Source organism: Trachurus japonicus, chromosome 14 (assembly GCF_045865225.1).
Source record: "Trachurus japonicus isolate A0001 chromosome 14, Traja_1.0".
NCBI lineage: Eukaryota > Metazoa > Chordata > Actinopteri > Carangiformes > Carangidae > Trachurus > Trachurus japonicus.
This window is the reverse complement of record NC_140920.1, coordinates 15,880,976-15,907,096: the sequence shown is the minus strand read 5'-3', so window position 1 is coordinate 15,907,096 and position 26,121 is coordinate 15,880,976. Positions and strand designations below refer to the sequence as shown.

General features: G+C 40.1%; 1 protein-coding gene across 2 annotated transcripts; it reads left to right on the top strand.

Moving 5' to 3' along the window:
• On the top strand, nt 1–26,034 carry ppp3ca (protein phosphatase 3, catalytic subunit, alpha isozyme). Of its 2 annotated transcripts, XM_085798026.1 has the most exons (14): nt 1–470; nt 6,718–6,918; nt 9,800–9,924; nt 10,046–10,157; nt 10,594–10,739; nt 10,848–10,987; nt 16,967–17,044; nt 17,178–17,272; nt 18,796–18,921; nt 19,055–19,132; nt 19,812–19,896; nt 20,111–20,208; nt 21,319–21,369; nt 22,858–26,034. In XM_085798026.1, exons 1-14 carry the CDS (start codon nt 416–418, stop codon nt 23,034–23,036), a joined length of 1,569 nt encoding a protein of 522 aa, XP_085654152.1. In that variant the 5' UTR covers nt 1–415; the 3' UTR covers nt 23,037–26,034. The 2 variants fall into 2 exon arrangements, with proteins under 2 accessions (XP_085654152.1, XP_085654153.1); XM_085798027.1 differs by lacking the exon at nt 21,319–21,369 and having other exon boundaries at nt 198–470; nt 22,858–23,227.
• Nucleotides 26,035–26,121: the final 87 nt, after the last annotated feature.

The following is a 26,121-nucleotide window of genomic DNA, read 5'->3' as shown; positions in this document are numbered from 1 at the left end:
GGGGGCAACCCTGTCTCAGCGTCCATCTGATGGCAGCATCAGGCAGTCCCGTGAAACATTTGCGTGGGAGTTCCCTTCACCGCCATGTCGGGATAGTGCACATCTCTCTCTCTCTCTCTCTCTCTCTCTCTCTCCCTCTCTCTGTGTGCACCCTCCCCCACATTAACAGCTTAGCACCGCAGCAGCAGCAGCAGCAGCAGCAGCAGCAGCAGCAGCTCCTACACAGCATCCAGCATCCATCCCATTCCCTGCCTGGGGAGCAGCAGTCCTACCCGGCGCAGCACCGACGCACGGAGGGGGCGCAGCATCCAAGTGATGCCACAGCATCAGTCGCATTTCGACAACAAATACTGAGAGCAGATCCTAAAAGGAGGGGAGAGAAAAACACTTCAGCCTCGAAGACAGCCACTTGCCCATGAAGATGTCTAACCCTGACATCGTCTTAAACGCCACCGACCGGATGGTGAAATGTAAGTTAGCCTACATTTTCTTCTCGGCTTGGTTATGGCTGTAGATATTACATAACATCTCAAGTGTTTGTTTTTTTTGTTATTGTTTTTTTTTTTTTTCTTCTGCTCCTTGCTGGTTAAGCAGAACCTGGCCTTTATGTTCTCATCCTGCATTGACGGTGTGTATGTGGCCATCAAGTTGTGCTCATGGTGATGGTAGTGGGCTGCTGAGGCTTTGATGTTGATAAACAGTCCGGTTTTTCTTTGCTGCACAGCACAGCCCCCGCGAAGAACGGACATAAAGCTTAGATTCAGCAGCAGCGAAGCAGACACGGAACATATATGCATATATATTCTTTAAATTGTACTGATTTATTTATGTTTTAATCCTATCTGTCACGATTCCGACTGTATCTTGGCTTCGGCTCGGATATGGAGAGAAGGAAAAAACAGCTGAATTGCTGTGCTTGTGCAAGCTGGGGCAGTGATGCAGCAGGATTTCAGAGGCTCTGACAGGGCCAGTGGAGGAAGAAGGAGAAGAAGGCATGGAATTGACATATGGAGAATATTTTACAAGGAGTGAGTCATGTTTTAATTTCATTAGAAAAGGTCTACAAGGATTCCCAAAAGCCACATCAGTAGACATGGCTTTTAGAGGCTGCTCTGTCAGAGCATTTACTGAGGATACAACTTGGATCAATGGAGGATGATGAAGTGCCCTTAGTTGTGCCATAACTCATTTAGCCCTGCTCCCTGTGACCATGGATCAGCTCACAGTCAGAACTGTGCATGAATAAATTCACATTTAGTATATTATTGTAATGGCCGAGCAGCTCAGTCAGCACTAACAACTTTTGGCTACAGAGCTGGAGAAACACAGCATTATCTGCACAGTGAGATGCACTTAATGCATGTGAAAATGACTGCAGGCACAACAAATCTACTGTATGCGTAACCTCTTCGAACTGAATAAGTGTTATTTAACAATTATGGACCCTCAAGAAAGGAACGACAGTATATCATCAGAGAAATCGGCCAAGTCCTTCCTGCAGGACCATAACTCTTAGTGGACCACATAATCACTGTGACAGACATCTGAATAGTTTCCTCTCACAAACTCAAACACACTTTGCATTGTATATCTATTTTATCATATCGTTTCATACCATATCATGGCATATTTCACCATATGCCTGCCTCTAACTGTCGAAAACTATACACTTATTGGTTTTTGAGCGAGGATTCACAGCCAAGATAAACGATTGTGGTTATTCCTGTGGCAAAGCCTTCACATATTTAAAAATATATCAAACAAAAGGTTTTTGTTGGCAAACACAGGACAGCCAAGAACTCTGACTCAGTTTCTTGCTTTTGTAACGCGGGTCAGGTAACATTTGAGATTTACAGAGTTTTACACACTCAAATATTTTTTCTTTGGTTGGGAAAAAAAAATCACATGAATGTGTTTCATTCAGGATAATGTAATCTGGAAAACTTTTCAAAATTTCAAATCCACACTTGACCGTTGAGTCCATTGAATTTATCACCATTAACGACCCTTTTTTCATGTTGGTCAGATGCTGCTATTGTTGTATTAACTCCTAGTCACTCTCACTCTTTTGTTTTCTACTTTTTTTAGTCCAGATCTCCAAAACATTTTAAAGTGGGGGAAAAAACAAAGAAGAAAAGCAAGAAACTGAGTCATATCCACCAAGTTATCAAAGGAGCCATCAAGAAATTGGTAATGTTGATGAGTTAAGATGGACATTTCTTGCATTCAGTCAGTATTTCCTGCAAAGTGCTAACAGTGCAAGTTGCTCCATGCTACATTTAATCACACATAGGCGCATGTTTCTGTCTGCTTCTCTCTTCTGTTTTATGCTAGAACCTGACAGAACATATCTAAAGAGATACAATAAGTGCTGGTGTGTTCAGTTTGTTTTCCACAGCACTGTCACCACCACTGTGCTGTGGGCATCAAGAGGCATATTCAGGTCAGCTATTTCAGGGATGTGGCCCTAACTACATCTGTGAAGTATATGTGAAGTATCTTACTTTACTTAAGCACCGTAGAGAATCATTTTATTCATATCACTGACTTTATTTTTGTCATTTGTTCTGATTTTCCAGACTGTCACAGTCAGTGTACTTGACAGGAACGCAGCATGTAAAAATGTTACAGTTTTATCCATTGTTTGAAGTTTTTAAAACAGTTTTCTTAAATAAATAATCATGCAAAAATATAAGAAGCACCACGCTGACACATTATATATCAGCTTTAAATTCAGTAGACGGGCTAAAATATTTACCCCGGCTTTCAGTAGTAAACTTGCAAATTAGATTCAACCACACTTATGTTGACATAAATAATTTATGAATTGTAACGATGCAGCTGTAGTTGCATTTGGCAGAATAGATCTGCTTGCGTGGTTTACATCAGTCACATGACCCTTCAAGTAGGCTATCACATAAAGCAGATCACAGCAGGTGGAGCTAAGGAGGGTGTGTGTGACAAAAAAAGCAACAATGCTGTCATGACAGTATGTCAAAGCTTGACATCTGAGTGTTAACAAGACCCATTACAAATGCACACTTGGCCGAACAAAAGAAGTTATCTGTCATTTCATGAAGCTGTTCGTTGAATGGAGGATGGGGAAAAGGTTGGAAAATGTGTTTTAGCATAGAAAAGTGTAAAGTCATACTTCATCCTGAGACTGAGGCATCGGATCTGACTATTTGATACGTCTTCTACTCTAAGAGCTTTTCCAACAGCATCCTCTGTAGGCTATGCGAACCACCAATGCAAATTGCAGTTTTCCGTGGCAGCGCTGGCTGTACTCCAACAGTCAGCTGCTGCTGCTGTTGCCCGGCAACATACAGTATTTCATAGTTCAACTCTGCTCGGGTGCTGAGCAGAAGTCATTTTTTTCATCTCTCCACCCAACATCTATACACCAGTGTGCTTGAAGATCTGTGGCTATATGTGGAAAAACATTGTTTAAGGTCATGTGTTGGTTGCTGGATTTTTTGTTATTACTGGTCCAAATCCTTTGTTTGTCCACTCTGCCTTGAAAAGTGTAATGTCCTCTTCTAAACATCTAGCCTACATATGGCTCCTTCTCTTTATTTCACAGTTAAAACGGTGCCAGAAAAAAAAGAGGTTTCCGTGTGAAAAAGTTTTATTTGGATGTCTGCGTCACATTTAGCCACTTTTTTTTTAATATCAATAATGAAAAATAAATTATACGCCTTCACAAATTTCAGTTAATTTCGACAGATGCTCTAAGCCTGTTAGAAACTGTACCATAGTACGTACTCTGCTTTCTGGTAATTGGCCTGCCAGCTCTGACAGATATCTCAATTCCAGAAAAGAAAAGAAAAAAATCAGTTTGTGAATTTAATTCATTGCTGCAAAGCTGTAGGTCTATTATCAAGCATTCAGACTGTCACTGTACTGTTTATGTTAATGCACAAATCAAAGAAAACATTGCAAATTCATCAGTGCAGACTCAGAGTTTGTACTAGCTGGTAAAGCGTCAAAGCACACATCGCAGTCACGGATACACACTGACTGCACACTGTGAAAAATGTTAGTCCCATTAAAATACAATCGCTAGGGTTTGCCTCATTATCCCAGGAGCAGTGACTTTGAGATTTTTCTATTCAAGCATTCATTATTAAACAGCATGTTGATCATGTTCAGTTTAAGCCTGAGCTTTGAGACTTTTTCTTTGTCTTCTCTTCATTTGGTGCTACTGAGTGGCCCTGTTTGCTATTCACTGCACAAATCTGGCAAGCCATAACCCTACTGCTTGTCTTATGTGTACCTACATATGTGTGCATCTAGCCATTCTAATGAATTTTGCAACGGAACCTCGTCTGACTTATTTTTCTTTTCACGTGAATTATTTACAGCACTGACACTTAGAAAGAGTTTTCTGTGTTAAGCCAGATGATCTGTATGTAGATTAACGTCAATACATGGGGTCCTGAAAGCTTGTAGTCACAGTACACAGAGATCAGCAGCAGATCAAATGAATAACCTTTGAGCCACTGAAGTAATGATCTGCGGTTGGATTTCACACTTTCACATGCAGTCTGTTGGGTAGGTGACTGGTGCATTTTAATGGCCACGGGCTTTAGCAATCCAGGGAGAGTGCTGGATGAATAGTGAGCTTAGATGTTCTCTGAGTTTTATCCAGCACTCAGAAAATACTTAACAAGTAATCACACATCTGTACTGAAATAACTCTTATTAAATCACATTTTTTGTGTGTCAGTCTCTTACAGTTACTGATCTTCCCAGCTAACGTTTACTTGAACTAATAGCCAAGATTAGATAGGCTAAATGATAAATATTCACCATTAACTGTAGGCCTATAGCTGTGTAACAAAATCATGGATCTACACTGATACATAAATTAAGAATCAATAGCATTTATCCAATAGTAAAATATCTGAGACAGTGGTCTACATAGGCTGCTAGGCCTATCATTTGTGAGACCTTTATTTTGAAATTTCCCTGGTAAGTCTGATTCATAGACTGTAAAAGGTCTGATCAATGCTAATTACTAAGATATAAAAACTATTAAGTTTTAGGCTCTAGTCTAAATAGGATTAAGGTTCACATTAAAATCCTGATTATGTAAATAGATTTGAACTTCCTTCTTCCAGTTTCCTTTTGGAAATTTGAAAATTGTAAAGCTAAAGTGAACAACAGCAGGCTGATTTTAATGTACTTTTCAATGGTAGTTGAGCTCAGAAATTAAAATGTCACAGGATATTTTAGTTGCTTTTTGTGATTTGATATGAATGTGTTAGAAAATTATTGTGTTAAATCAGAGGATCTTCTCATGCTGATCCCTGAATCAATTTATCTATCGCGATGTAACTTGGATCGCATTGGACCACCAACCGACTTCAACTCCCACTTCGCGTTTGTGTCACTGTAAACATGAAGCTAAAGGCCACTAAACACACAACAAGCATGGATGTATTATATTGACAACAAGCCGCACAGCTGATGAGATCAGACTGTGAACACAAAAGCCAGAAAAAAACAACACAGCTACAACCGTTAGCCCACGCCAGAGCTCTGGCCCACGCTTGCACTGCCCTCAAAGCAACGCTACGCAACTTCCATCTCTATGCGCAACTTCTGCTAACACGTTCGCTAACAGCAGCTAACGTTGCCATGCCAACTGTAGCCCCGGCCACCAAGGAAACAGACATGACGTAACAACCAAAGATGGTAACAACTTTGAACGCTTTGAACTGTCGGGTTACTTCGTTAATATAATACATCCATGGGTTACTTACATGGAAGAGGACTGGACTGGACTGGACTGGGAAGGAAACTTCAGAGTTGGAGCTGTCTATGGAGCACTGTTCGGGAACGGCGGCCATTGTCGTGACTTGTAGCTGCAGGAACCGGACAGAAAGGCAGTTATGGAACCGGTAAAAACATCCATCCTTACAGGTGTTCCAATGGCCCTGGAGTCTCCAGTCCATGGTCATTTAACAAGTGCCTTTTCTTTCTTTCGTTGTCAGAGGTCCGTTAGGTGGATAAGTGGTTGGAAAAGATAGTCCTCCTCACTTGAACTGTTGAGTAGCTTCAGTAACGTCACATTAAGTTACAGCGCCATCTCACCTGTGGGCGGGATATGTTGGATTCACATCATCACATGCACAGACACGCACACGTACGCGCTAACATGCACTCATGCTGCCACACCAGATAGCCTACTAATACAAAGGACCTCTGCCCTAAGAATATCTTTAAAGTATTTATTTGCTGCTATATTACCATTAGTTTAAAATCGTCCATAAGCTCTATACACTAAATAAATCATCAGCAATGCACATATGAATAATGGTGTCTGACACTGACGCACTGTAATTTTTTAGATATTTCTGTGTCCTGTCCTGAATCTGCTAATGGCTTCTTATGCTACATTGTTTATGTCTAAGCAAAGCCATGTTTATGAAGATGGTTTCCATGCCAAGGATGCACATATACTGTCAACAAAGACGGATACAGCAGCAGCACATTATTGCCTCCAGGCAAAACATGGATGGGGTTTTCAAAAATAGGATTTCTGCATGAATTCCTTGATGATAAGTTGTTTGTGTCATTCCTTGAATACTGTTTGCCACTATTCTCTCACCACAGTGGCAAAAACAATCGAGAATTGTGTCCTTGATGGAATTAACAGCGGCCATAGTTGCTCTGCTTAAATGCCACCATGTGCCTGTGCTCTGTCCTCAGCTGTCCCCTTCCCCCTGAGCCACCGCCTTACATTGAAGGAAGTGTTTGACTGCGAAGGAAAACCTCGCGTGGATCTTCTGAAGGCCCACCTCACCAAGGAGGGTCGTGTGGAGGAAGCTGTGGCACTTCGTATCGTCAGTGAGGGAGCAGCAATCCTGCGTCAGGAGAAAACTATACTGGACATCGAGGCACCTGTCACAGGTATTAAACCTACCACAGACATGCTAACATTTGCTAATTAATGCCAGGTGAAGTTGTTCTTGCTGGTGAACATCAAATAACTGGTTAACATAAGACTTTGAACTGATGGTGGCATTAGATGAAAATTCAAAGGATTGGATGTAAATACCTGGACCAACAATGATTATTCTTTATAGCAATGTTTCAGTGGAGCAGGACTGTAGAGAGCAAGAGGACTGTGGGAAATGATGCATAAAGCTAGAGAGTGAGAGAATGTGGGCTGACAATGCAACTCTTTTTACCTGTAGAATAAAAATAAACAAGGCACCTGACTGGAGCAAGAGCGAACATGAAACACGAATGAGGAATAAATATCAGTTCTTACATCAGGAAACTGTCACTTTCAGGTGGAATCATCATTATCTTGTCATATAAGTGAAACGAGCAAAGAATTGTCAGAAACACTAGGTATATCTTTCAGAAGAGTCTGAACAGTGTATTGGGTCTTTATTTATATTCTTAACAACATGAAGAAACGTTTTTGACACATCATTTTTGACATTATGCGAAAGACGTAAATATCTGCTCAAGTTAACATGCAAACCAGCTAGCTCCAGCCGTTCTTGCTACCTAAATTCACTTCATATCTCAAGAAGTGATGCAGTGTCCACTCTGCCCTCAGTTCTACATGAAAGGACGAAGAAAGAGCAACAAGTAGAGCCATAAACCTGTGTTGCAATCATCCTCAACCTCATTCCTCAACACTTTCCTCAAACTCAGCTACTGATGTCGCTGCTTTAGCTGTTCTTGGCCTTGCTCAGTTCCTCAGCCTCTCATGGCTTGTCCTGTTCTCCTGCCGCCGCTACATCGATGTGAAATTGTTGTCATGAGTCTTAACAACAAACAAAGAAAACAAAATACCAGTTACATAATCCGATTGCAAGGTGAACCCAAATATAATTCTCCAATCCGCCCAGGTTTGGCCCATTGTCAACCACTGCCCTATGCTGAGGTCAGATGACCAAGCTAACATTAGCTCAACATGAGGTTTGCAGGTCTCCAGCCAGGCTAGTCCCATAACATGTACGGAGCACAACCTGTTGAGAGACAGGATTGGTCCAAGTTTGCCTTATGGTCAGTCCGTCATTGGCACAATGAAAGGAAAGTGGGGAAGGAGTAAAGATGGCATATTGTGAAGGTTGGACACCCCGAGTTTTTGGTTGGTCAGTGACATATAACCCCTTTAAAGGACTTTATAAGCTGTATTTAATGACAGTGTCTGTCTTCAGACCCTGGAATCGGATCGGGCCTCCACCCCCATGTTTGTATCCTTTGATGAATTCTTGAAATACCCATAAATCCTTTGCTCTGTGAACATTTGATATTGGTGCATTGTAAGCCCACACACTGATGTTCTGTTTACTTCACCATGTCGTTCAGCGTCACCTAAAGCTGTGTGACATTAAATATACATTTAATTACGCATGTAATTAGCATACCATTGGCCTAATTGTCTTACTTGAAAGCAAATACATTGTTTAGCCGAAACAAAGGTGAGAAATGGATGAAATGCACATTGACTGGAGCAGAAGTCTCAGGCCTGACTGCCATCAAGAAAATGGAGGCTTTATGTATTAAACATGAAATATAGATGATGGACTGAGCGTTGTGTACGGGCATTTGTGAGTGTGGAGGTCTGTTTTATATCTACGTGAGCTCGAGTTGTGTTTGAATGTCTCTGAAGCCGTGTGTGTGTGTTGTGTTGTGCGTGCATGTGTGTTGGATATATTATGAGGCATTTATGCACTTGTGAATCTTTACTTGCATGGATTTGTTCTACGGGTGTTTGTGTACGTACGTGTGTGTGTACATGCGCATGTGTGTGTTTGATTGCTTTAGTCACACAAGCAGTCTCCCACTCACATTGCTCTAAGCTTTGAGTGGGCGAAGGCCACTGTGGAGCTGATAGGGGAGACAGAAAAGAGAGAGGAGATGGAGGATAAGTAGGAGAGAAGGAGACAGAGCAAGATGATAATGAAAAATTGAAGGCAGCGAGGAAATGAGATGTAGGTTTGCACTCCAGAGCCACAGCGTTCACTATGAAAAAGTATGTATCTCCCCGTGGGCTTGAGCTTTCTTCACCTCTTTAGATGAGAACTTCTCATTTTTCTATGGAGGACAGAGGCCTTTCAGCCAGAGACCACAGAGGTACTGCATCTCATTATGAGGACAACCTTGGAAAACGTATTATGTTCTCAAATCAAAGTGCACAAAATACTTTGGGTTTTAATTCAGGAGGTATGGCTGTAACTGTAGATTTAATATAAAATCTTGATGCAGGAACTCGCAGCCTTCTTTGCTGCTTTGCCGATTGTTTCAGGTGATTAATAGAACAATGCACTGTGATTTAGAGAGATGAGTAAGCACAATTAGTTGTAGCAAACGTAAAATAGCACACAGTATATTATGCTTTTTTTTATAGAGAGCCAGTGCCTTAGCTAGAGCTAGTGTTGGTGACTAATTTTGGTTTCATACTTTATTATCAATGATAAGTCAATAGTTTACTGTGATAGCTTAGTAGTATCAACAACAATCATCACAATAGATGTGAAAAGCCTTATCTTTGTAACTTTTAGTGACGATACATTTACAACTACTATATCCATTCATTTTCGAGTGTGTCTCCTTTCCTTTCCAACCACTGTGATTGTTTCACTGAATGTACTTTGCCAAAATGACCCAACAGTAAGAGAGACATGAGCTGAGCATGAGGAGTGTGTGTCTTTAAGTCCGTCACACACAAAAATGAAATGTAAAAAAAAAAAAAAAAAAGATGAAGACAAAGATATTCAGTGAGATTCTGTGATTCTGTAACGTTTGCTGTCCTTTGGTTGTTTTCCAGTGTGTGGGGACATCCATGGGCAATTCTTTGATCTTATGAAGCTGTTTGAAGTGGGAGGATCACCAGCCACAACACGGTACCTGTTCCTTGGAGACTACGTTGACCGTGGCTATTTCAGTATTGAGGTATCACTGTCAAAATATCATTAAAAGTGTTGTTTGTGGAGGGCGGCAAAATGTTATTTTTAAATATATTTCTCCAGCATTTTGCATGGACTAACGCTTTGTTTATGTTTGTTGTCGACAGTGTGTTTTATACCTTTGGTCACTGAAAATCCTCTATCCAAAGACTCTATTTTTACTTCGTGGAAATCATGAATGTAGACATTTGACAGAATATTTCACCTTCAAACAAGAATGTGAGTACCTGTCAGCGTTTATCATATTGTGTCTCTCTCTCTGTGCCTTGCTAATGTCATGTGAAGCCTGGAGCACTTTTTGTAGAGATTTCAAGTAATGTACCTGTCTGCTGAGGCTGTCAAGTTAATTCTGTATGACAGCACAAAATGGGATTGAATCTATGAACCGTTTAAACTTTGGAAATTTCAGATATCAAAACACACGCATGCATATATGAAAAAAACATAAGAGGAAGAAAAATATATTAACAAATTATCTTGTTACTGATCATGAATAGTGTTTTGATCACCTTTAGACCTCCTTTTACAAATGCACAAAACAATAATCATTACCTCAATGTGCATATTTCAAATGTTTCACAGGACTCACAGAAACACATTTAACATGAAAACGCCCCAGGAAACAGTCACTGATAACATCCCTGTCCTCTGCCAGGTAAAATCAAGTACTCAGAGCAGGTGTATGACTCGTGTATGGATGCGTTTGACTGCCTTCCCCTGGCTGCACTCATGAACCAACAGTTCCTGTGCGTCCACGGCGGACTCTCACCTGAAATACACACCTTAGATGACATTAAAAAGGTAACAAACTACTGCCTCAGCTCTACCAGCTCTTACTCTACATCTGTTGTGTGTGTTTGTGCCGTTTGTGACTTTTTACAACCTGCATTCTGGTTTCCTTGTGTTAAGTTGGATCGGTTCAAGGAGCCACCAGCTTTTGGGCCCATGTGTGACCTGCTGTGGGCTGATCCTCTGGAAGACTTTGGCAATGAGAAAACCCAGGAATATTTCAGCCACAACACAGTGCGAGGGTGCTCCTACTTCTACAGGTGAGCTTTATTCTTCTCATTCCCCATTCTCCCCCTCAGTCCACTTGACCTCCTGGGTTATTAGAAGTTGAGCCCTCGGATATTTAAGAAAATAACTACCAGGCTTTGAAATCCACATTTCCTTAAGGATACAGCATCTCATGATATCGTATTTCATTTCAGGAAAATTGCTGAAGTTTAGGGTGAAATTTGAGGTTATTCAGGAACCACAGAACTCTTAATGTCAAAAATAGATTGTAAGATTATAAATTATTCAAAGTTATCAAACATTTATTGCTACTTGACGAAACCAAAAACAAACAGAACAAACAATAGATGCACATGGGAAGCCTGCTGTGATTAAGGACACTGAGAAATGAATGCATGAGCGTATACAGTAGATAGTGTCTGAGTAAATGTCTCATATTGCTTTGTGGTTAACAACTGTTTTTCATAAGAGGTTGTCTTTTTGACTCACAGAACAGATTGTTACAGACAAGGGATTAGCTGGATGAACCTGGAGTCAAATAAAAATAGAACAAGAGAGAGGACCGAATAAAACATAAAACATAATAGCGAGGCAAATTGGGAATGGGTGTGTTACGCAACTGCTCAACCTCCATGACGGAGTATGTAAAAGAAGGAGGAGTGAGCACTGTCCTTTTATTGCTGTGAGGAGGAAGAGAGCAGTGGAAGTAGGTGGTGGTGAGGAGAGGAGATTAGGTGGCAGTTGTGGTGAGAGTTTTCTTAATGAAGGTTCAGAACAGTACAGACCCCTGAGTGGGAGCTGCAGCTCTGCTCAAATCACACAAAAAAGTGAAGTCAGGAAGATTTATTCCTCCACTGAACAGGAAATGACATTCTGGACAGTGTGTGCTGGATAATTGCAGTTCAGATTCACATTATAAGCCAACTGCGAGTCTTATTTCTCTGTATTTGCACGCACATGGTCAAGTGTCATTTGCTTCAAATGGTATCAGACGAAACAACTTCACTCAAGCATCAAGTGCAGAAGTTCCTGCTTAACATTTTATCTCCACAGTGGTAAGATCAGCATGTAACTCTGAGATCATCCTGACAGTCATGTACTGTACATAGTCTGTGCACTTCCACCATGCACACTGTCTGCATTGTATCTATTTATCAATTTAATCAATGTAAATTATTTAATTTCTCATTAATTGATCCAGTTCTGCCCCCGATTTGAACAAATCCTTCCCCAGGCCATGCCACATTCCTCCACCAAGTCCAGTGCCAATCGCTTTAATACTTTTTGTGTAAATATGCAGACGAAAAAATAGACACGGGTGAAAACATAACCTTCTTTGGCGTAGGTAAAAAGAAGGAGGTGAGGGGTCTTCACTCCCACTTTCACTAGTGTTAAATGGTCAGCGATAAGGCAGCAAGTATTCACAGTGAGAGAGGAGCTTAGTGAGGATTATTCTGTAGATGTGTGGAGGATGGTGCTATAATAGTCATCTATCTCCCCATGGCTTTGTTCTGCCTTCACTCTCAAACTTACCTCTCCATCATTATGACTCTTGCCAACTATACAGTATGTATGCAGCACAGAGAACCACAGCCTCCTAGGGGATTTCTGGAAAATGTAGGGAAATCTCTATCTGAAATAGAAGTAGATATAGCAGGTTGAGAGAAAACCGGGGGGGCATTAAAATTCAATGACTTATTTGACTTTAAGCTACATATTGACAATGACGGATTGTTGCAATACATGAACTGCTCACGCAAACACATGCCGGTGTATTGGGCAGAGTTATTTGACTGGCTTATCATGTTGCCTGAAATCAATACTAAACATTTTTCACAAGTAGCCACATAAGCACTCGCTCCTGAGCGCTGAGGAGAATGTGTTAGAATAGATGCAGCATTGCAGGGAATCCAGTGTTTTGTAAAGAGTTAAATACCATACTTACCTGCTCAGGGATCTTCTATGACATTAAATCGTTGTTTTGGTAACAGTGGCCAAATGAACGCATCGTCCCTCAAGTTAGAATATATATTTTTGTGACCTCGCTTTTGATAAAATGATGAAATTAGCTCCCACAGAATACTAAACGAATTGTATAGTTTCACTATAGCTTGATACACATACTGTATGATACTACATATAATATTCATGCACAGCAGCAGCCTCATTCATTTCAGAAATGCAATGCAATAATATTGAATTTCTTACAATTCTTTGTATTAACTGAATATTATATGTGTAACATAACACTGGTTACACTGCAATGAGTTTTTACTACACAGTAAATTGGGGCACATTAAGATGATGACCAGCAGCCTGACAGATGGATTTTCTTTGGGGAAAGGGAAAAAAACCTCTCAGTTTCACACTTACAGCGCAGCACTTCCATCTCTCTCTGTCTCTTTCACTCATACTCACTTGTCAGATTTCTCGTGCTCTCTCTCTCTCACTCACTCACAGGCTCACCGACACATAATTGTGTGTTTTCACAAAGGAGAGAGAAGGAATGTGAGCCGCAGGCGAGCAATGTGTGTGTACTGTGTTCCTGCGGACTAATCAATACATAACGTTCCAATGGACAAAAAATAAATTAGTACACAGCGTTCATTGGCATCTTTATTTTTATGCTTTCGCCTGACTTTTGTGCTAGTGTTATGCACAAGATACAAAAAAACGTATTTGCAGCGATGAAAAAGACAATTTTTAGTAAGTGCGATGGAAAATCGTCCTTATTTTTAAGTTAAGAATGCACTGTAGATAGAAACGGTTATATAACATTTTGAGATCAGCGTTTAGAGTGCACTCAGTCATAGTGTGGAAAAGTGCAGCATATTCGTGTTAGTGTGTAACACAGCTATTCCTGCCATTTATATATCGGCCACCAAGGGAATGATAGCCATGTGACCTAGATATATGAGGATGGCACAGTTTCGCCAGGTGCACAGGGCACCACAGGCTCATTGTTTTTCTTCCGGCACAAACCTTTGAGCGCTTAAATATTTCAAACACTTCTGAAAGTTTGATGGGTCCGTGGATGGCAGTGACTGTAAGGAAGTCCTGGAAAAGAGGATTGTTGCTGGGGAGGATCTGCTGAGTGTTACTGAAGGTTTTGATTATTTATCAGGAAAAGACCAATCCTGTCAGCTTTTCAAAGATGCTGTTTTTCTTGAGTTCATTATTGTAAATGAAATATCTTGGGTTTGACAATTTTGATAGACATTTGCAGCATAGTCTGACATTTTATCAACTAAAAACATAAGGGATGATTGGAAAAAAGAAACAATTGGCTGATTAATTGATAAGAAAAACAATAATTTACAATGGAGTGGAATTATTATTGTGCTAATAGATTACTCCGTGTCTCTGTTGTTTGGATTTGGATTGCACAGTGTGGAGCCAGAATTTGAGAATACAGTCAATATGGATGATTGCACACAGTAATTAGCAGATTAAGACTATAGGAACGTTTTTCAACCATCAAATCCAGTAGCCAGCAACTTCCTATGGAGCAATCTGTTAAACTACTTCAAGTGAAAAAGCTTGCATCGACAAATTCGTGGAGTGCAGCTGCAAAGTCAGGCCGTGTCTGATTTACATTTGGTGCTTTTGGCTAATGCTTTCGCCCAGTGCACCTGTGAGTGTGGTCTTCATTTCGTCTTTATTCAGCACTATTTTTGGCAGGACACACAACCATTGGTGGACGTATTTCATGCTCTGTCTAGCAATTATCAATAGAGAAGTTCCAATGCCATTTTTTTTCCAATACCGATTCCAAGTACCAATCTGATACCATTGCATTGCCCTCGTCCCTACGTCACCACATTCACGCGCATCCCTTGGCTGCACACACAGAGAGGACCGCCCCTTTATGCCGTTCTCTCTCCTCATTGGATAAAGGTTGTAGGATACAAGGAAAGTTTTCTCTTCGGCTCACAGCAGAGCAGAGTGACTGACAGACCTGTGTTTCAGACCAAACACTCTATGTAAGTGGTTGCTGTCGGAAGATATAACTATTTAAGACAGTATATTAACACAAACATTCCTCTTACTTCTGCTTTAACTCTCATGATCTAATTTAAGTCCCAGACATAGAAAAAAAGAATCTGGGAATGATTTACAATTTTCTCACTATTTGTACTGCAATATATAGCCTCACGTATTGCACACGTTGCCTTTTCACTTTTGGACCTTTACAGTGCAACATGTTACCAAACTGCTGACATTTTATTAACTGCAAACGAACACAACTTCCTGTGTAGGTTGTTGCCTCTTTTATCTGGATGTGTGCACAGACTCACATAGTTGCTGATTCACAGTTACAGTGTTGTAGGCAGTATTGGAGGCATTTCCTCGGTACTGGATTGATTCTCATTATCAGTTATTGTAAAGGAAATTACTTTTTAACTTTTCTGAATTTGTTGGTACCCATGACTGATGGATCTAAGGATAGTATTTGTCAGGTACATGTTTGGAATAGAGCAGCTGGATGCAGTTGAGGCCTGACACTTAGGTAAGTGACAGAATGAGGGGGTGTTGACTTGAGGGCATTAATCGTTCCAATTTAAAAGAGCTAATCAAACTCTGGTCTGTAATCGTTTTCTCTATCCCAGGAGTTTGAGAAGATGATACAGTTTCTGAATGATATAACACAACCTTCTAGGCATTACATAACAACTGTCTTTGGAGCTGCTGAATGGTGAGCTACATCCACACTGCAGCTGGAAGCACAACCAGCTCTGATCATTTGTCCCTCCTGTGTGACACAGGTCTCATGTTTTCAGGAACAGGAAGTCATATGGTCATCTTTCTCCATTGCCCTCTGTGTCCATTTGGACAGAAAAACATGGATAACTACTGCAGCCAGTGGAGAGATAACAGCTTATTCATCTTCATTAAATAATTCAGTTATAAACGGCACCAAAGATTACAATCGGTATCACAATTAAATCAGTGTTTGAAGCAAGTAGGTGATATTGACATGCATTTTTCTTTTTAAATGGCGACCTGTTGGGTGTTGTTATTGGTTACTTTGGAAAATGAATCTCAACAGCTGAACGTCAGATTTGACTCACGAAAATCACTCATTTGTTTAAATGTACTGCACACACTGCAAAAATATCACAACAAAAGACACAGGGTGAATTACAGTATGTCTATGTGCAAAGCAATTCAGCCCCTTAAACTCAGTACTATTGAATGATTGAATGACAATGCATGAAAGCGGTACAATGTATAAACCAATCCATAGCTGAGAAAGTTAAATCGCTGCAAGACTGAATTTTAAAATACTGTATAGAAACAGAGATTAGTGGACATACAGGTAGAGCACATGCAGACTTCACCCAGCTGAAGTGAATGAATGATTGCCAGCATGTTAGTGGGCAGCGAGTCCTTTGATCAGAGTCACTGTGTTCCCAAAACCGTCAGCAGCAGCACAGACAAAGGAACTCCATGTCTCGCCTGAAGTTGTATAATTTGGGCCGCAGCAGTGGAAAAGCAGAAAAGTGAAGTATTCCTTCAAAAGGTTTACAGCGTGAAGCAGATGAAATGAATAGCTGCAGCACTGACTGCTTAAATAGACGTCCTTATTGCAAAGGGTGTGCTGGATACAGAGTATATCCAAAGCAGGACCACTGAGCTAGCTCACAGGCTTCACTCGCTCCCGGGCACATTTCCTGTCAGGTTGGAGCCAGGGGGCAGGAAGCTCCGACTGCCGCTTACTGGGTTAGTTTGTTTTTTACTGCAACAGGTAGCGGGTTCGGTGGGTTTTTCACAGCCTTGCATCATCCTCAGCAGAGCCTTTCATAAATGCATTTATGAGTGATAGATCTTTGTTGTCTCATTTTCCAGTGAGTGAAAATGAAATTAGTAACTTGGGGCTTACATTTGGGTCTGTCATGCCATAGAAAAATGATTTTTAAAATCTTTTATCAAAGTTATGGTACTCACACTCTGTTGCTAACTCTGTCCTTGTGTTTTCAGTCAACCAGTTTTTATTTACTCTTTTCCAGTTATCCAGCTGTGTGCGAGTTCCTACAGAGCAATAACCTATTATCAATTATTCGAGCGCATGAAGCACAAGATGCTGGGTATGTTATCACTACACCACACAAAAGAAGACACACATACACATGCTAACACAAACAGAAACATATTTACATACTGTATATAAGAACAGGATTTGTCTTTCTCTGTCTTTACCTCCACCTGACCGCCTTCAAGCTACCGGATGTACCGCAAAAGTCAGACCACTGGATTCCCATCCCTCATTACCATCTTCTCAGCACCAAACTACCTGGATGTTTACAACAACAAAGGTGAGAAAATCTCTCTGTTTCAGTTTGCAGATTCATCTGCAGTTCTACAGTTTGTTTCTATTTGCATCTGTGTTATATTTTTGCACAGAATAACAGAAATAGGCCCAAGTGACATTAAGCAGTCCTGTTGAAAAAACAAAAAAAACAAATAAATAACTGCATATGGGTCTGATTTTTCTGAAAAACAAGAATATCTAATCGGAAAAAAAGCCCAGGTTGTTGAACAAACAGACACATAATGGAGTTGGACTAGAGGGACCTTTGCCATTTTAAACCCACAACAAAGCATCAGATAAAAAGGACGACCGTGTTCTCCTCTGACTTATCTATCAAAATGGTTTTAACAGCACAAACTGGAATGTATGGGTTTATGTAACTGCATTTAGCTTTGAGCAGGCATAAGAATGCAACAGGGAGCCCTCGTTTGTTTGTGTTCTCAGATCTGTGTCTTGGTTGCCATGGGCTATGGGAGATGGGGAGCGTGGGAGGGACTGTCGGCATCGCTGACTATCTCCATGTGGCTTTATCCCTCTTGATGTAACAGTGTCAGCAATCCCTGGCCTCAGCTGGGCCATCTAGTGGTTGAATGTCTCATTTTCTTCCCCTGTGCTTGTACTGCAAGTGGACACTGTAGAACAACATGACAGTTTGGTGCTGTGTGTCGTCTGCCATTCATTGCATTCAATGTTTTTAATGTACGTATTTTATCTCTCTGTTGAGGAAATGTCATAAAACATCTATGTTAATATTAAGCATTTCTATCAATAGCATAATAATGATAATATTTAGCAGGCTAATGAAAGACCTCTGCTTTGGTCATTCAAACTGTGCATGTAGCTGATGAGACTCATACAAGCTCAACTAAGTAATACCACTATTTATTTTAAAGACAAAAATGTTCCAAATCTTCTTAGTCATGATATCAGTGCCAGTTTGATCCAAACATAACACTGAATATTTGTTTGACTGTTTATTTTCAGTGATGGTCTGTGACGCTTGTTCCCACTTGAACATGCTCATCACAAATGCTACAGCAGTTTGTCAGTTATTATGTTTTGATAAACCCTGCATTTCAATATGCAGTGTTTGTGCCTCTGTGCAGCATGCTAATAAAGGTCTGGCACTTTCCAACCCTACGTCTCATATTGTAATAATGCATATAAGCAGTGTGACTATATACGGCACATTATTACATGTACTTGTCGTTGTTTTCTTCTCTTAAAGAATGACACTATTCATCAGAGTGTCTTTGAACTATATATTTCATGATGCTTTCATGCCCCTGTTGGCTCTACAGAGCTCTAATCTTTGTCTTTATCAGATACAGCTATGGGACTCTGGATCAATCAGTCTAGACTGACATGCTGGTAGTATTCATCATTTGAGTGTTATCTTTATTATGTACTTTTACAGTGTAAGAAACCGTGGGTAACCCAAACAAAACTACATCACCAGGTTATAAAACAGGGAAGTGAGATTTGAGAGGAAAAATTTACTCCACTGTCTCACCATCTGCTTCACAGCTGCTGTACTGAAGTATGAAAACAACGTCATGAACATCCGACAGTTCAACTGCTCTCCTCATCCTTACTGGCTGCCAAACTTCATGGATGTCTTCACCTGGTCTCTGCCATTCGTTGGAGAGAAAGGTATTAAGTTTTCCAATATCCAGTTCCAATATCACTCAGGTGTTTTTAATACAAGACTTCATCCTCATCTGTTATCTCTTTGGTTTACTGCTGAGTGATTTAACTTCTTTCCTGCTCGTTATTTCTTCCCCAGTCACAGAAATGCTGGTGAATGTGCTGAGCATCTGCTCTGATGATGAACTCATGAATGAGGAAGATGAGATCTTTGATGGTGAGACGTCTTGTAAATAACAGTTTAATAATTGATTATTTATTTTTATCATCAGTGCATCACGAGTTCAGTTCAGACCGCATAATCTAAACTAGGTCTTTCATGAAATGAGATCTGCACGCTTGAGCTGTTCACATCTGAACTGTTCACACTAAGGATTTAGGGCGCCATTTGCTCGCGCCGAATTAGATTGAAAGTTTGGCATCTTTTTCTAACCAAGAGTCACAGTAGAAAATCAGGTTTTACAATGCTTTGGTTTTGATAGTCCTTTTACAGGTGCTTCATCTGTAAATATTGGATTCATTTAGTGCATGTTGAATGAGTACTTCTTGACAATGGCTTATAAACCATCAGAAAAATAAAGATTCATGTTTTACTGCATCAGAGACACTGATGAACAACGTTTCTGATTTACTAGATACAGGCTCAGCCACATGAATACAATATCATCCTCTAATGTGTTACAGCATCTAATAGCAGTGTGCATTGTATTGCATCGTATGCAATTTATGCAAATATATATAGATGTAGTATGGTATATTATTTTAGTACACTTATCAACAAACACATAAAATCAGATCATTTCATGCATCAAAGTCATAGAGTTTATAATGAGAGCATCTATTGTATCACTGAACCATGTAGAGTAATAACACAATGTATAAATGTGTCTTTGCAGCCAATGCAGCTGCAGCTCGCAAGGAGGTGATCAAGAACAAGATCCGTGCCATCGGGAAAATGGCCAAAATGTTCTCAGTTCTCAGGTAGACTTTACGTTTGTGTGTGTGTGTGTGTAAGTAGAAGAGTGTGTTTTCAAACATCCAAACAGAGCCAAGTCTTTCTGTGTGTACATGCGTGTAGAGTGAGTGGGGATCGTATCTGCACACAGTATGTTTACACCGAAGAGGGGTTTTTTTGCCTCTGATGAGGGGTTCAGCAGTTTCCCGACCTGTTTGTGCGTCTCTGTGTTTCCTGCAGAGAGGAGAGTGAAAATGTGTTGACGCTTAAGGGCCTGACACCCACTGGCATGCTGCCGAGTGGGGTTCTCTCTGGCGGCAGACAGACACTGCAGAGTGGTGAGTACAGGGCTCAGCATAAGCCTCCTCTCTATCATTTACTCAATCATTTTGTCACGTTTCTTAAGTTCCACCATGGGTTCTACCTTTCTCTTTTTCTTTCGCCTCCTCCTCCTCCTCCTCCTCCTCTAATAAAGAGCAGCCAACAAGCTTTTTTTAGACTCTTTATCAGTGCTCTAATCACAAGAGAGCTAATAATAATAGTATGATAATATAATATGATAATAATATCACAGTAACGTTATTCATATAGCGCACGAGAAGTCAAAAGCAGGACAGAAATAAGTTATAGAGGGAGGCAAACAATATGCAGATAAATAAGTAAAGACAATTGCAGGGAGAAGCTATATGTAAACACACACACACACACACACACACAGCATGCTTTCCTGCAAACACAATAAAAGCAATAAAATGACAATATGGAGACAATAAAAACAATATTTAAGAGGGTCACATCATATCAAAGTGTCTGTTTTAAGAAGTGATTTTAAAAAGTTATTAACATGACAGACTGGACCATAACTCTGTCTGTCTGTCTGCAGTAACACAGTTGTCACATGGTAAAAGCTCTAACACCTGCATAACAGTGTTCACTAGAACTAGAACTCATCTCATCAGAGCACCAGACAACAATGGTCCAAAAAAGAAAAACAAACTCACACCACAGCAGCTCTGCGACTCTTATGTTGATTCAGTGTTCAAATCAACCAGTATTTTCATATCCGTGATGGCAATACGTATGTAGCTCACAGAAGACTGTGATAATTTGACTCAGAAATAAATCCTTTTAAAATATCTGCTGCAAAACCAGAACAAGTCATTTCTGTCCTCTGACCTAAAATCTCAGCCCTCGCTTCTCTCCATCTCAATATCTTTGTCACTGTCTCTCTCCGGATCTGTCTTCATTCTTGTTCATGTGAACTTTGTGACGCCATATTGACATGAATTCTCATGGTACTAATGCATGGCTCTCCTCTGAGTTTGGCTACGGTGCCACTGAACATGTGTATCTCATCTGGCCTAACACGAGCCGCCTTATCGCTGGAGCTGCATTATACATTTGCATGGCTTTATCAGGAGTAACCTGCTCCCTCCTCCCCCTCTCAGCCACCATTGAAGCCATTGAAGCCATCGAGCCGCATGATGAGGACGGAGAAGGTAAACCCGCGCTCCCCTTCCCACCCGTCTGAAACATATTACCAGGGTTTCCCGCCACCGACATCTTCATGCATACAACAGCTCACACAATAATAACTTCATCACAGCAACATTTCACACAACAGTTTCATGCTGGTATGGTTGGCACTTGACTTTGCAGCATGGTTGATTAAAACTAAGTAGCTGCACTTAGAGGAAGAGGGTCCATTTAGAATTTAAAAGTGATGATTTTGGATGTTTCTAACGTGTGTGAAGAGGAAAAATCCACTTATAGTCGACGGTGTCTGCAGAGTGAGGGATCGTGATTGTGCGCTGATGCAGGAAGGAGCAGAGAAGACAACATGAGTTGTTGGACACTTTTTTCACTCCTGTTCTTTGCTGACAGATGAGACGATGTGTATCTTATCCATATGTATAACTCTACTCACAGGAGAACACGGAGAAGCTTAGCACCAATAATGACAATAGCTCACATCTGGAGTTAGCCGTTACAACCTGAGAGGAAAAGAGAAGACAAAAAGCAAAATAGAATAGGAATACCTTTTTAAAACAAGTCATGTTCAGCAATAAACTACTAATAAACTTGACGCTGCAATGTCAAGTGCTGCTAAAACATGCATGACTAAAATACCTCTTTGTTTTGGGTTTGGCTTGTAAATGGCCTCCATCTGGTTCTAAGAAGTGTTGCATGCACGAGGACAAGAAACAGGCGGTAGCGTCAACATCAAATATGCATCGTCGAGCCTCAGGTCGTCGTGATGTGTCTGAAGTAATAACTGCTCACCAAGCAAGAAGATTCACTAGGAGACAGCAAATTACAGCACCAGTCTGAATACACACGCACACATATAAAGGTGTATAGTTATTTATACGTACAGTATATCTTGTTTGAATTTACCACAATGAGGGTTGAACTTGACTGCGTTGTTGCAAATATGGATGATATAGGGAAAAAATGGAATAGAAACACTTAAAGCTAGAATGATCCAGGACTTTCTTCTTTATTTTGATGTATTTTCTGTTGAAACTGGATATTGAGGGTGCAACATGTAGGGTGAGGATATCAGTTGAAAGGGGTGGATTCAATCTGATGAAATTTTCAGGTAAATGATTATACATGATTATGATTATAATAGATTATACAGTACATACAATTTTGCACTCTTGGTTTGTAACAACAGTGTGTGGACCGTGGACCTATGAGCTGTCAAACTGTAGCAGCTGCTGCTTTATCACTAATGTCAACTGCAGAGATCACTGAGTAGCATATGTTGCTATGTAACTTTGTGCAGGTCAAAACAAACAAGAAATATAATTTAATATGTGTATCATTTAATATGTTTGATTATTGATATAGAATAATTTATTCCTAATTAAAACATTGTGTTTTTGTTTCATATAATGCCCCATAAATATGAATTAACAGGAATATAATGAGATTGTGCTTTTACACGGTCTGACCGCTGTGTATATGTTGTCTCTTTCCAGCTATCCGCGGGTTCTCCCCTCAGCACAAGATCACAAGCTTTGAGGAGGCCAAGGGCCTGGACCGCATCAACGAGCGCATGCCACCTCGCAAGGACGGGGTGAACCACGTGGGTCACTCCATGGGAAAGATGAATATGTCAGAGGCGAACGGCACAGACGACAACAGCAACGTCCAGTGATTTGCTGCCTGAGCCTTCGAACTGTGCCGCTGTCGCGCTGTGCAGCAAGACATTGCCAAATCTTGAATTCAGGCCTCACAACATAGAAATCAAACAGGCCCACAGACAGAACATGAAATCTGCAGCAAAATCTAAAAAACGGGCAAAAAAGGTCATTTTTTTCATGACAGTGTCATTGCACGGTTGGGGGGGAGTGGGGGTGGGGGGTGGGGGGTGGAGGGGAGGGGACTGGGGTTCACAGCAGAGGGCAGGGGTAAGGTGAGACCAGTAGGCTGCAGCTTGACAAAAAGTGTAAGATTGAAAACCTCTGCCTGCTGTTCCCTTTTCTCAGTTCAGTACAGACTGAATTGCTGGGGGCTGTGTCGTTCTGAGCACTGACAAATGTCTGCTCCTTCATTACAGGGCCTGCCAGAAGACATAATTGCAGTATCCATACCACACAAATCATTTTACTATTTTATAAAGTGTTTATTATGAATCACTCACAAATTCACTTCTGAGGAAATTATCTTGTTTACCTACATGTTTTGCTAGTATTAACATGTCACACCACTTTTGTGCGAAAGGAAGCAAAAAGAAAGAAAGCAAACTGTATACCTCTTTAAACTTGCAGTGCAATCTTACCAGTGGACTTAAATTTATTGATTTACCTTGTTGTAAGATGCCGTCATCCTGCGAGGGAAAGAGGACCGGGCGCTCACAGCTCTGCCCCGACCGCCAAAGCCACTGCAGTCTGAGATCAAACTCCATCTCTCCAGCCCATCACTCTTTTCCTCACCTCCCTCGTTGCCAGTCATCTCCTAGCAAGAAGTCCCTTGGAGGAGATGAGGGAAGAAAGGGGAGGGGATGAAAAGAGCACTTCGAAAATTTGGATCCACCGATTATTGTAGGAACCTCAGCATCACAGATTAAACGCCAGGATTTAACATCTGAAAATTTCTCCAAAGGGAGCAACATTATCCCATATAAAGATGCAACTTCAACTTCATCGTCCGTAGGTGAATCTCAAAGGGTTATATTTTTATCCTGACCACCCTCAGAGTTATTTTCTTCCTCTCTGCCAATTGTGCAAGCATTTCACATCAGAAAAGCATGGCATTTGATCAAGCTATACCTCATACGTCCAAAAAACCATGCAATTCACTTTTCTGGAAAATGTACTCTTGAGCATCATCCAACTGAAGGAGGCTTTGGATCGTGATTTTCTCTTCTCTTCTTCATTGCTATGACTGGCAACAAAGCAGCATTAATGCCTGTTTCTGGACCACAGAGGAAAAGACGAGAAGTGATTTTGAACTCTGGGACGTCCTCTGCTGTCACACACTACCTGATTATTTCTCACCTGCTTGTTGCTAAAGAGAAAGTAAAATAATATGTGCAGTCACTCGAGTATACATTAGCGTTTGGGTTTTTGCACTTTTTGCTCTGCTGCAAATTCAATGAGATTTCATGCCTAAGAGCTACACAAAGTACTATATCAGAGTGAGAAGGAAATTCTACAAATTTGTGAATGCATAAATCTTAAAAATCTTTTTTGTTTTAAGTCTATTCAACAACCACAAATCATTGTGTCAAGCAGGTTCAGATCCGTCCTGAACCTATGATTCATTTAAAGTAATCAAAATTGCTGCTTCATAACAACTAAGCACAGTCTAGACCAGGCATGTACTTAATGAATCCACCCATATTCAATTCAGTTTTTATTCAACTGAACTCAAGTGAATCTTTACAGACGCAGCTCATGGGAGCGTCTATCGCATCTTAAGTGTTTTAATCATGTGTCATTTCTTATATTTCAATCAACTGTTCTTGGCCAGTTTAATTTTACTGTGGAGTATAGGTGAGAAACTGGCCGAGTGAACCCCACACTGTGATCCAAATATAACACAAAATCACATCATTAAAATAAATATTGTGTCAAAATACTTTAATGAAAAGTCAGTTTATATCCAAAAATGCCATATTGCACTGTAGGGGTCTTTTTGACCGAAAAACAAAACAATCAAAACAGGAAACACTCTGGTTCTTTAAAATTAAAAAAATAATAATACCAACCTCAAGCAGCACATATTATCACATGAATTTCTAGAATTTCCTTTCTTGCATCATATTTTTTCTACCTTATATTCCATCTTTATATTTAATGATAAAGGTATGTCAATTAAGGATGGACAAATGATTTTTAACACAGCATCTATGGTACGGAACGCATCAATGCATGCAGTAAAGTTCCTAATTGTTATGTGAGATTATAATTGTGATAGTTGTGTTTCAAATAGTAAACTTGAATTATTTTATTTTTGAATTATATTTGTTGTTTTATTTGTCTTGTTTTATAAATTTTATAAATAGGCTTCCTTTGATTGTTTTTGTCAATTTTTCATTCTGTTATTTATTACCACTGCTTTTAATTTTATATTGTTTTATTGTATGCAGAGGTGTGAAGCCTTGTGTTTATTTTTATTTTTTTTTCTGTTGTACTGATGTACAGAAATTGTTCAATAGTGTGAATGAATATAATCTCAGTGAAAAGCAACTTTCAGGCTGCCAAAGCATGATAGCATGGTTTTCAGATGTAAATGAATTGGACACAAAGAAAATCATGTGTTGCACTTACATTTAACAGGAAACATTGTACTCTGGTTATATTTACTGCTGATATTATTATTGTTACAATTTAGCTTATGGTTACTTTCCTTCCTCTGTTTCTGGTTCTTGTATGGTCTACATGCATATTTCAACAAACAGATATAATGGATTTTATCTTGCAGCATTTTTTATTATCTATGGAAATATGTTTTGGCATTTGACTTCTTAAACAATACACACATTGTAAGCATGCCCTATGGGACAAATCACATTTTTTTACTCTTGAATAAAATATGCATGAACAAAAAAAAAAAGTTTGGCATTGTTTCTAACCCATTGATGGAATTATTAATGGTAATTTTAGCATTCAGCCTGACTTACATGCAAATACACCTCATCAATAAATAAAATAAATAAATGGCTTACTTGTATTCACTGAAGTCAACAAGAACATTTTACATCTACACAGTTGTCAAAATGGACCATATCATGTTAA

Coding starts and splice junctions, on each gene's coding strand:
- ppp3ca (XM_085798026.1), top strand. CDS start 416: ATGAAGATGTCTAACCCTGACATCGTCTTAAACGCCACCGACCGGATG. Junction 18,922..19,054: donor GCCATTCGTTGGAGAGAAAG/GTATTAAGTTTT, acceptor TTTCTTCCCCAG/TCACAGAAATGCTGGTGAAT. Junction 19,897..20,110: donor AAAATGTTCTCAGTTCTCAG/GTAGACTTTACG, acceptor TGTTTCCTGCAG/AGAGGAGAGTGAAAATGTGT.